At 36.4% G+C, this 12,362-nt stretch overlaps 1 protein-coding gene across 1 annotated transcript in view; it reads left to right on the top strand.

Moving 5' to 3' along the window:
* The first annotated feature begins 329 nt into the window (after nt 1-329).
* Nucleotides 330-12,362, top strand: part of RFX6 (regulatory factor X6) — a 57,857-nt gene continuing 45,824 nt past the window's right edge. Inside the window, exons 1-4 of the mRNA XM_053591943.1 lie at nt 330-583; nt 868-1,024; nt 3,583-3,706; nt 5,425-5,486. Coding sequence (XP_053447918.1) covers nt 379-583; nt 868-1,024; nt 3,583-3,706; nt 5,425-5,486 — 548 coding nt within the window. The 5' untranslated portion in view covers nt 330-378. The remainder of the gene's footprint in view (nt 584-867; nt 1,025-3,582; nt 3,707-5,424; nt 5,487-12,362) is intronic.

The following is a 12,362-nucleotide window of genomic DNA, read 5'->3' on the forward strand; positions in this document are numbered from 1 at the left end:
GCTTCTCCACCTTCTCCACCTTGGTCGCGGCTTTGCTGTGGGAACTGTCCTTCGCCCCCTGGAGCAAAGCGAGAGGACGGGAGAGGACGCGGGAGGCCAGACCGCCAGGCTCAGGGGCGACCAGGGCAGCTCGGGGAGAGAGTCGGCCCGGACGCGGACAGGGAGGGACGCAGACCCCTCGGCCAGCCGGGTCCGGGCCGTGGGCTCTGGACCTGAGCTGAGTCCGCTCCAGGGCGCCCGGCGAGTCCCCAGCCGGCAGCCTCCTCCCCCCACCTGCGACCGCAGGTCCCGCCCCGCCCCGCCCCGCCCCGCCCCGGCTCCGCGCTCAGCTGGGGAGCCGGCCGCGCCGCGGGTGCCCAGGTCTCGGTGGCCGGGAGGATGGCCAAGGTCCCGGAGCTGGAAGACACCTTCCTGCAAGCACAGCCTTCGCCCCAACTCTCTTCCGAGAGCCGGGGAGCGTGCTGCCTGCAGCTCCTGGGCAAGGGCTTGCTGGTCTACCCGGCGGCCGAGGTGCAGCCCGGGGGAGAGCAGCGCGGCGGGGACACCGGGGACGGCCCCGAACCCCGGGCGGGCGTGAAATCAGGTGAGGGCTCTGCCGCGTCTGGCCGTGTGATTGGGGCGAGGATGTAGTCTGCGCAGGGCAGCCGGTAATAAAAACAACACATCCCAAACGCACTTACAGGGTATGGAGAGCGTTCTTTCCGAATTCCTGGGGAAAATGCCCAGCAGAGACTGTTAACTGTAAGGGGTTTGCTCAGCTGTCCCCCCACCCCAGTAGGCTGCCCCTCTGAAGTTTCGGTGCTGAGAAGCTGCTTAGGTAATTTTTATGTTCTGTTTTTCTTTGTCATCCCTTCAACTGGCCATCAGAAATGCATCTAAACAATGCCAACTTTTCTTCTGAAGAAGAGGATGCGGACAATCAGGACGGCAAACCCAAAGCAGCGGATCAACACCCCTCTCAGAAGAAAACCATCACGCAGATCATGAAGGATAAAAAGAAGCAGACGCAGCTCACGCTGCAGTGGTACGAGCGCCCCGGGGCGGCGGGGGCGGCCAGGGCTGTGCTTCCCAACCGGTTTCTCCTCGAACTCTGTGGTGAAGTTTACAACATCGATCAGGACTTAATCCAGATTTTTTTCACTGAATATAGAAAATATAGAGGCATATTTAAAATATTGATGAAAAACAATCTGCAATACAAATAAAACAACATCGCTTTGTTCATTATTCACCAAACTGTAAGCAGCGATGAATGTTCTCATGCGTTACTTAACGTGCAGTTTGGTCCTTTTATTAGTTTTTGTGTTTGTAAAGTAGGATTCTTAAAGAACAATTTGAAAAGAGGGAGCATGTTAACGCTGGCTTTATCCGTAAGATGGCAAATTAAAAATAGTGTATTTGCCACAAGATAAAATGCATTTGAAATAGAAGATATGGGACAATCAGCTAAGATATCACTACTGACTTACACAGATGTTCAACTGTTCCTATGGCACCTGTCCTATGCGATTATTTTAGTGAAATCACAAATTGAATGTTCTAAAAAATCCTTCAAAACGAGGAGCCTATCAGTAGTATTTCAAATAGAACTTGTAATATTTAAAAGAAAGAGAAAGCTAAACACATAATACTAAACTTCCCTCTTTCTTCCTAGAAAGAAAGAGGAACATAAATTTACTCCCAAATTCTAAGTAATAAACAAATTAATATAAAGAGCTACTTAATTACTGATTAATGGCAAAAACTATGTGCAAAGTATAATCTAAACCTTAGAATAATAGTACAATGAAAAATTTATGCTCCAAAAATTAGTAATTTATTTGTATTTAAACATTAAACCCCTATTTGAATCTATTATTTTTTGTGATTATATGATTGAACCTTTCAAATATATGAACTATAAACCAATGTTCCTCTAAAGGTACAGTTTAACTATTGAAGTTAATGTCTTGTTACTGGTTAAAAATACACAAAAGCAGTAAATAATTGAGTGAACTATCTGGAATATTTAGGATACAACTCTTTTCATTAGGATAATTGGGGCAAAAGTGTTTTGATTTCAGGTATATTTATTGAGATGTTTTGAATGATCACTTTCATTGTTTTCCATTCAGATTGAGTCAGTGGAGACAACTTTGGGTTTTTAGTTTATAAATCTTTACACATGAAGACTAAAGAAAAATACCTCAAATTAACAGTTTAGTTATTTCTAAGATTTTGAAGATAAAAATAATGCCTACAACAATGTCACAATAGCTAGATGAAAAGTGGACATTGTATGCATGTAATTAAAATACAATTTTAAAAAGGTAAATTTTTCTTGTAATAATTTTTATATTTTTGAAACTGGAAAACATTGTCTTTTTTTTGTTTAAATTTTCCACACTCTCTTCTAGGTAATGAGTGTTATGGATTAAAAAAAAACTGAATTATTTGTATTTTCCTTTAAGATTATAGATTACCTTGGGAGTTAAAAACTAGAACTGATAACCAAAAGTAAAAAAGCTGGATGATTAATTCCAATTTTCACTGTCAACCAGGTGTTTGATTTTCTGTATGCAAATTAGTTTCATAAAAATATTTATAAAATATTTTGCATTTACATGTATTTTACACCGTATCTTACTGGCTTTTGATCTTTGTGTCTTCTTCATAGAAATGCTTTACCTCCTTTAGCTTTAATCTTGTGCACATTGGGAACATGTTAAATCAGAAGTCTTGAAGGGTTTCATCAATTTCAATCTAAATGCATACTTTATGTTGCATTCTAATTATGATCTTACTATGTATAAAACTGGTGTAAATTTTAGTCAAAATTACCAACTGGACTGTTGGAAAAACTGAGACTAGAATCTAGACAGTCTGATTTGTAGATTGCTATTCATGTCGTAGCAACACAAATATGTAATTACAAATCAAATAGAATTACTCTAAAATGTCAAAGTTGACATACTTATTTTTATAATATAGAGCTGCAGATTTATAAGTTGTTTGGAGGCATCGATAGAGATGGAAACATTATATTTCAAGTGTATAGGATGTCACAGATAATTACAGTACTGATCACAGTAAAAGGTGTAGAAATAGAAATAGCTGAGCAATAGATGAGGCTTAAGTAAAATGTTTATCCTTTTGTATTTTGCAAGTAAATGCGTTATCATCCTTTCCCAGCTATGGAAGGTTCAGAACTAGTTTGTGAATGAAAGTGAGAGAATATAAGCATTTGCCAGCCCTTTAGGGTCTAGCATGTTCTTTAAAAAAATATATATTTGTATTTATGTATATCATGCATAGATCAAACCATAAGGCACAATGAGGTTTAGACAGAAGTAAAACATAGTATTTGTGATGTGCACCAGGCAAAAATGGCAGGAATGAACGAGCAGGTTCTTGATTTTCTAACATTAATCCCTGTGATCTGATTTTTAAAAAACATTCAGAAAAAAGGAAGTGCCCTCATGTTTACCTATTGACTCATTTCCATAGAGTCTATATTCAAAATGGGTGTTAAGTCAGTGAGGAAGGGGAAAGTAAAAGAGAAATGAAGAAAAAATTGGCCTAATTTTTGGCCTTTCTTCTTAGGCTGGAAGAGAATTACATTGTATGTGAAGGGGTTTGCTTGCCACGGTGCATCCTTTATGCCCACTATTTAGATTTCTGCAGGAAAGAGAAATTGGAGCCAGCCTGCGCTGCTACCTTTGGAAAGGTAAGTGGGCACATATTGGCCATATTGACTTTCAACTAAAGTCTTGTTGGGTAGACAACATGAAAACAAAGTCATCTGATCAAGTTCTCTTAGAGAATATGAAGACATTTGCTTTATAGACATAAATGAAATCTCTCAAGGACTGTGTTTGAAACTACGCTATGTTTATACCTTGATTTTGAGTATCAGAACCCTGGCTATCGGAAGATCTAATGTGAACTTAAAGCAAGCTGCATTTACCATTTACCTTCAAAGAGGGAATATGTTAAAATAATAAATGAATTAAAGAGTAGGGCATGGTGCATTGAGACGCAAAGTTAAATGGAGGTGGCGAGTCTGTTGTTAATGCTATTAGTAGTTATGATTGTTTAGGCAGAGCAAATATATGAGTTTTTTTTTTTGTTTGTTTGGTTTTTTTTTTTTTGTTTTTGGCCAGGGCTAGGTTTGAACCTGCCACCTCCGGCATATGGGACCGGTGCCCTACTCCTTGAGCCACAGGTGCCACCCAATATATGAGTTTTTAATAGTTTTTTTATTCTATTACTTAAACAATTCTACTAATTCTCCATTTTGCTTGGAGTATGTTTACATCCCCAAATCCATATTTTATGATGAGATTAGTTAAATTTCTTTGATTTAAAAACATTTCTTTCTACCCAATATACATGGTTAGAGTAGGAATCTATAGAACTAATGTTACTATACTTAATTATGTTGTCATCCTTTTGAGAATTAGGGAACAATACCAATCTTTTGGAAAAGACTTATCCTTTGAGATTCTTGTCATGCTCTGTTGTCTGAGAACCTAGAACATCCCAGAAAAACTGTAGGAAGCTTGAATCTCAAATATTGTATTTCTCATAAACTGAAATCCAAATTCTAACCTGTAGAGGGACTCATTGTCCAGAAAATAATGAATGCTATGGTCCAACTCCCCAAATTAAAAATAAAATTTATTTATTTATTTTGAAGACTTCCTCTGTTATGGAGGCAGTATGATATTGTGCAGGGTAATCACATGATTTAGATGCTGGCCTAAACTGTGACTAATTTGTTGTGAGACCTTCTGAAAAGCACTTACTCTCTTTAAGATTCAGTTCACTCATTCTATAAGAGGAGGAGGTTGGATAAGACAACTTTAGGTGTCCATGTTGGCATTACCACTTTGTGAGAATTATTCCAATGAGTCCTAACCGTTTGGGGTCATGAAACACTGTGAAAAGCTGACAAAAACTGTAGACCCAATCCCCAAGAAATTAATGTATACATAAATTTTGCCATGGAGCTCTCCGAAGTTCATGTACTGCTCTCCTGAGATCCAGGTTGAAACTCCTGTTTTATGTAGAAGACATTTTTTATTTCTAATCAGATCCTAATTTCAGCAAATTTTGAAGAAAGGAACATACAAGAAAAATTTTTATAACACTACCCTGGAGATCTAGTGAGGTAGAGGAAGTTTCATATGTCTTTTCAGTGTTGAGAATAGGCATTTAGTTGTGGGTAAATTTCTTTATAGGTTATGAAAAAACCCAAGTATTCCCACTTACTATGCAAATAAAGTAATAATTGCTTTGGTAGTAACATCAAGCAGAAGCAGCCATTGGTGTGATCTGCCTTGAAAATTGAGACAGGGCAGTAGAATACTCCCATCAAAAAGTACTTTCCTGCCTCTGCTGATATACATATGTATAACTAAAGTGATTGTCTTTCTTTTTTAGACAATTCGCCAGAAATTTCCTCTCCTAACAACACGACGGCTTGGAACAAGAGGCCATTCAAAGTAAGATACATCAGTGAATGCATATCAAATTTTGCCTTTGTACTTGAGGATTGACACAGATGAAAAATGAGTATTGTTTTTGTCAGTGAATGGAAACACTTATTCTCTTCTTGATGAAACAGGTTCTCACCAACTGTGAGAATGAAAAAGAAAGAATGTAGAATCATGTCTAAAAATTTGGCTCAAAGGAGTAGGGCACCAGCCCCATATGCCGGAGGTGGCAGTTTCAAACCCAGCCCTGGCCAGAAACTGCCAAAAAAAAAAATAAATAAAAATAAATAAATAAATAAAATAAGTAGCAAAATTTATGCTCCCCAAATCATAATATATGGTTCTTTCTGATGAGGTAACTTTAAGCCATTACTGAAGTCCCCAGTGTCAGGAAGGAGAAATGTATATGAGACTCGCTGTTGTGACTAGGCAGACTCTACAACCCTCCTGAAGAGCAAGGTCAAAATTAGGGAGGTAAGAGCTGGGAGTAGGAGGGAGGAAGGAAGCAAGCGCCTTCGCATCCTTCAATTTCTTCCGCATGTTTTCTTTCCCAGCCAACAATCTCTTAATATCCCCTCTTTTTTCTTTAAGACAAATGACATGCACAAATGCCCTCTTTCATCATCTCTTAATATAAATATAAACATAAAATAAGCAGTGAAATATTCCCCTTCTTGGTATCTTCAGCATTTCTTCTCTCTTACAGCAATCTCAGTCTCCTGAGAACCCCTAGTTCCATGTCCTCGTTCATCAGTTGTTTCTTCTGTCCTCTGTGGGGTCAGTTTCTCTTTTCCTTCTGCCTACAGTATATCCAGATCTCTTTCACATCAAGAGAAAAAATCATCTCAGACCTGTTAATGTGATGTCTTCATGGGTGCTCTGTTCTTTTCCTTCTCTTTGCTGTTTGTTGAAAAACTAGCTAGTTGCTCACTTCCTCCAATGCCAATCACATCCCTCTAATCTAATCCATTTCTTTACCTGGGCAGAAAGACAATGGCTCCTTTTCACTGTTAAGCATCTTTCCTGTCTCTTGCCTATCTGTTGGTAATGTCCCTTTAAAACAAATCAGCAAACTTTCCCTGCTATTTCTCTGGGGCGCACTGCCCAGGTCCTCTTCCCGGTTCTCCACCACTCCTTTTCTACTTCCTTCACTGTCTACTTCCAGCCTGACATCTAGTCCAGCACTGTCCAATGGAAGCCACATATACAATTCAAAAATTTCTAGTTGCCACATTTTAAAAAGTAACAAAGAGCAGGTAAAATTATTTTTCATGTTTTATTTAACACAATTTATCTGAAACATTATCGTTTCACCCTGTAATCAATATACAAATTATTAATGAGATATTTTGCATTCTTTTTTTCATACTAAGGTTTTGAATTCCAGTATGGATTTACGCTTCTAGCTCAGTTCAGACTAGCCACGTTTCACATGATCAGTCCCATGTTCAGCCTAGTGGCTACCCCATTGGCTATTGGCTAGCTCAGCTTGAGACACTTGCCAAAAAATAGGTCCTACCTTTTGAATTCTCTTGAGTTTATTTCTCCTCATTCTTACTTTCATAACCTGGCCTTGACTCTTTCTGGTTCATTCAATACAATTTTTCCAAACTGACCTTTTAAAGCTCAGATTCAATTACATTTCTCCCATGTTCAGAAACTTCCACCGGCTGGTAATTCTAACGATTAAAGGCAAACTTTTCTCACCTTGGCATACAGGTTCATTTTCATTTCGTCCTAACTCATTTTACTGTCATATCATCTACTTATCACTTTTCATCATGTGGCCTATTCTCTCAGCAAGTTATTATCCCAGTACCCTTTGCTTCACCCCCAGCTGTCAGTTTTGTTTACGTCGCCTTCCTCCACTAAGAATGCCTTCTTCTCTATACATATGTTGAAACTGTACCCATTTGAATGAATGTCTCATGAACTTCTTCTTCCTTTCTTAGCCTATTGGTTGATTGTAGGCTCTTTCTCTTCACCTTGATAACAGTCTTCTAGGTCTATCCTAATGGGAAATTAATTTATCCTCTCCCCTAAGCAGATAGTATTTTGAGGATAAAAAATTTATCTCTTTCACTTTTATATCTTTTCTGTTAGATACATAATACATTATCAATTAATGCTTATTTAATTAATTTCTATTAATGCTAGCAGTATTATAGCTTGGGAAGGAGGAATATAAGGTCATCTTGAAATAGTCTAAATTAGTCCTTTCCTTCTAACCAAGTAAGCTTTATTTCAAAGTTGACTCAATTTAACTGACTGGTTTCTACTGAATTTGATTCCTACTGAATTGCCCAGCTAGGGGAGCGATCAGATAGTGTTTAAAGTAAATAGATGGGGGAAAGAGGCAAAGCAATGCAGAGAAATCCTCTTGACAGGATCTATAAGAGGGTGGGCTGGCAGGCTGCAGAGAAAGTCAATTAATCCTAGAAGGAGCCTTTAGGATTAGGGATGAATCATTAACTCTGTCCATTGTGACAAAGTGAGGTTCTAGTACTTAGGCTTGATATAACATGTGGTGACTTCTGGCAATTTATCTGAATCTAAGAGCCATAGATGGGCTCAAGGGCAAAGCATTATCATTTTGAATTTTTTCTGCCTTGCTGATGTGCCATTTTCTTTTTATGACATGACTATTAATTTTATTGTAGTATTTTTATATCATGGGCTAAAAATTAATTTTCTATATTTAAACCAAGTATGTTGAAAGATATTACAATGTAGCTGTAAAGTTTGTGTCTCTTGTAAATGGTAAAATTTTGTTGTAATTATTCTTAGGTAGTTTTCTGCCTTTATTTCCAAGAAATATTTTTGAATTTTATTTTGGAAGATAGTATATCAAAAAGCACCATAGTCTAGAGGTTAGGCACACAGAGATTAAAGTTGACCAAATCTAAGCAGGAATCCAATACTTCCATATATAGTTGTGTGACACTGGATGGATTATTTAGCTTTTCATCACTAAAGTGGGTGTACAATATCTTATAAGATTGTTGTGAAAGTTGAATGAGCTGAAGCATAGGCATGAATGATTGAGGCATGATCCTTAATAATATGAAATTAATGGCTTAATGAATAAAAAAACTACAGTATTTATTGAGTTCTACACACACAGACATACACACCCATTATCTCTAATCCTTGTAATAATAATACAAGATAAAAATTACTGTTTTGCAAATGAGGAAATTGCACTTCACAAGGTATTATCTTGCTCAAGGCACACAGATACTACACAATGACAGTGTTGGCATTTAATTCAAGATTTATCAGACTCTAGAGTTTATGCTTTATTCACTAGTAAAATTTGAAAAGCCTATTTTTTCCAATATCAATCAAATCAACAAAATGACTGCTTAGTTGAACTTTTGACTTTTTGAAGTATGTTTTATTAAGATTATTTTTACTGATCTAACAATTCTTAAGATGTATTAATATATTAGTATCTTATTCAAAGACTTAACTGTACTTTATCAAATCTCAACCATAAGTCATTTTTTTGAGATATTTATATTTTATATAAAAGAAAATTTGCAGCACAAACATAACTTTGCTTTTTAAAAATTTTGTCCTAAACATTTCTCTGTTATTATACTATCTTCACAAGCATCATTTGTAATGGCTGTTTAATATTTCATAAATTTACAGTTTATGAAAAATATTTTTATGTCTATAGAAATGCAAATGATTGAATGAAACACAGAATTATAAATGAAGTAAGTATATCTTGAAGAATCAGGAAATCCTACTTCCTCCCAATCTTTTTTTTTTTTTTTTATTGTTTGGGGTTCATTGAGGTACAAAGAATTAGGTTACAATGATTGCGTTTGTTAGGTAAAGTCCCTCTTATGATTGTGTCCCACCCCAAAGAGGTGTGCCATACACTGTGATCTCCCATCTCCCTCCCTTTTCTTTCTCCTAGTATTAATTATTAATTCTTCAAAACTTATTTTTTGTCATTGTACAGTTCAGTGTAGCACTTTGAACATACTGTTGCTAAATATTTACTTACTATTATGAAACATTCATTGAATTATTTAAAAATATAAATAAATTTTCTATTTTTTTTTTGGCCAGGGCTGAGTTTGAACCCGCCACCTCTGGCATATGGGACCGGCACCCTACTCCTTGAGCCACAGGCGCAGCCCATAAATTTTCTATTTTTTTTAGCTTCCTTGAATTCCACATTAAAATTTAGCAATATTATGTTCTGATGATGGTTACTTTAAAAAATAAGTACTCAATGTTTTCCAAATTCTCACAGGAGACCTAGAGTGTGTCCAATCATTTCACTTGAGACTGTCAAACAGAGTTCATTATAGATCATGACAGACTCAAAACGTTCTTCTGTATTATGGGTACATAGCATCCCTGTTTCTAAAACTATTCTTAGATGTCTTTGGGGTTCATGTTTCCCTCCTGATTTTACTGGTCCACGTATGAGATCTAGAGTTTGGAAAATGTTGATCTATGTGACAAAAAGATTGTTAGTAGGGTCTAAAAATTATGAGTGAAATTAGTTTTAAATTCTCTTTTTCTATGTTCTGAAGTGATTGAGTTAATCCTCAGTGATCAGTCCTCGTAACTCAACTCTGTATGGGTTGCTACTTCTTTTCCTCATTAAAAAGTGAAAGATGAAAAAAGTTTATTAAATAAAACTAGCCCCAAATTTATCTAATCATCTATTTAAAAGGGAGAGATAAAGTTTTCAAAACAGATACATTAAAAAAAATGTTTGTACAGAATTTTTGTGTATGTCCAGATATCAAACCCTGTCAAAAAGTAGAAATAATTACAAATAAAGTAATTTGTTTCAAGAAGCAAATCCAGTGTTCCACACAGGAAACCACTGTTAACAATGGTTATGGGAAAAAATCTCTGACGATAAACATGGGGGGTCAGAACGCCTTACTTGACTGTCTAATATGTGGACAAAGCCAGTCAGTTTGCAGGTGGCATTAGCAGCTCAACTTTCTATCTATTCCTTCACTCTCACCATCCCCTCCCTGCCCCCCAAACCAGCAATCCCAGTGCAGAGTCTGCACATTCTCAATACCAAGACAAAAAACTGACTTCATTTTCAAGCTGCTTCTTTTTTTGCCCCTTTGATTTCCCATTAATTGTTCTATTCTCTGGACTCCTTTTATTTAGTTAATTTTTCTTATATTAAATGTGTTTACTCATGTACCCCAAACAGTAACACAGCGTGTTTCAATTAAAAAGAACCCTTGAGCAAAAATGTGTTACAGTCAGACGAAGAAGCAGAGTGTATCATTATCTCGCAGGCTCTGTAAGATTTTTAAGTTTAGCCCTTGAATAAATAAAAATAGAGCGAAATTCTATAGGTACAATGGAGGCAGGAAGAGTGCTTCTTGCATATTTTATGATTATGAATTTATTATATTGAGGATAATCTGTATGTATATTGACATACAAAGCATTTGAGATGCAAAAAATTGTAAGGATACCTGTGGTCAAGGAACTTTCACTATGAATATTAATTATTTTATAAGCATTTTACAGAGGTCTCTTTGCTTAGCCCTAGAATACAGTGGTAAGCAAAAAGAGCCTGTCGACTTCCCTTGCTCAGAATACCTTACCCTCATGAGGGAGAACACAGTTGAGCCCACAAACAGATTTCACGCACATGGTAGACTGATTTGAAGTTACATTTTAATTTGTTTTAGACTTCGGTCAGCCAAATCTTAGTTTTCAGACATGACAGACAAAAGCTATTATCTTATTTATTAGTAGTGATTTAGTGGGTTAATAAAACTGATATGGCAGCTGCTCTTATCGTGGCAAGTTATTGCAAGTCCCTGAACAGCTTAATCCCATCATTTCCTTATCAGTTATCATTTGTGTAGTGTAAACTAACATCAGGGCTACTAGCTCAGTGGGAACATATGTTTCAGCAACTCTGTATAAGGGCTGCAATGGAAAAGAAGAAATATAGGTGCAGGTATAAATTTCTCAGCAAATGAAGAAAATATCAGACACAAAGTAAATCTTTTGTAGTATGAAAGAAGAGCAATGATTTTATTTGTCCTATTCAAGATCTCTTATATTTTATAACATATTAACTTTAAAATGTAACCACAAACATTAATTAATAATTCTTTTCTATTCATGAATTATAGATGAGATCTGTTTTTTGATATGAGGCTAGAGATAGGTGATGTTAATGGATGGACACAGTTCTGTTAGATAATCATAACGGTTATTTGCAAACATTTTCTTGGAGAAATTAGCTAATTATCCTCAGGATTTTTGAGCATGTATCATATATTTTCTTTTTAAAAAATGAGTAGCAGTTATAGAAGAAAAGTGGGAAATGTTTTTATTTAGAATAACCTACAGGATAAGCATTAGGCAGTGGTATACAGATTAAAATAACTAGTTGTCCCATGGTGAGACAAACGTGACTTTATACGTAATATGCATCAGCATATATTCTTGTTATGTTAGAATATTCATGATAAATTTTCCCTGGCAAGATTTACTTTAGAGAAGTCTATTAACAACAACATAATGCTATAAAATGTGGCAAGTAAGATGAAAAATCCATGTATACTTTCCATGAACTCACTCTCCCCAGTTTTATGAGGTTTATCTTTAGCTGTTAGGAAGACAGAGAGCCTCTCATTTATTATCTCTTCTCTCTGTTTTCAAAGTCACTAAATCACCACACAGATGACAACATGTACCTAGTTAGACTAAAAGGAAATTTAAAGGGGAAAGATGATTATATTGGATCCAGAAGAAACTGGACATGAAATGTGCAATCGCATTACAATGGTCATGGCTAAGTTGAGATTTGTGTTGACAGCAACTGTCTTTCTACTTAAATACACAGATCTTATGCCCTTTATACAT

This window comes from Nycticebus coucang, chromosome 5, assembly GCF_027406575.1.
Source record: "Nycticebus coucang isolate mNycCou1 chromosome 5, mNycCou1.pri, whole genome shotgun sequence".
In the NCBI taxonomy this organism is placed as follows: Eukaryota; Metazoa; Chordata; class Mammalia; order Primates; family Lorisidae; genus Nycticebus; species Nycticebus coucang.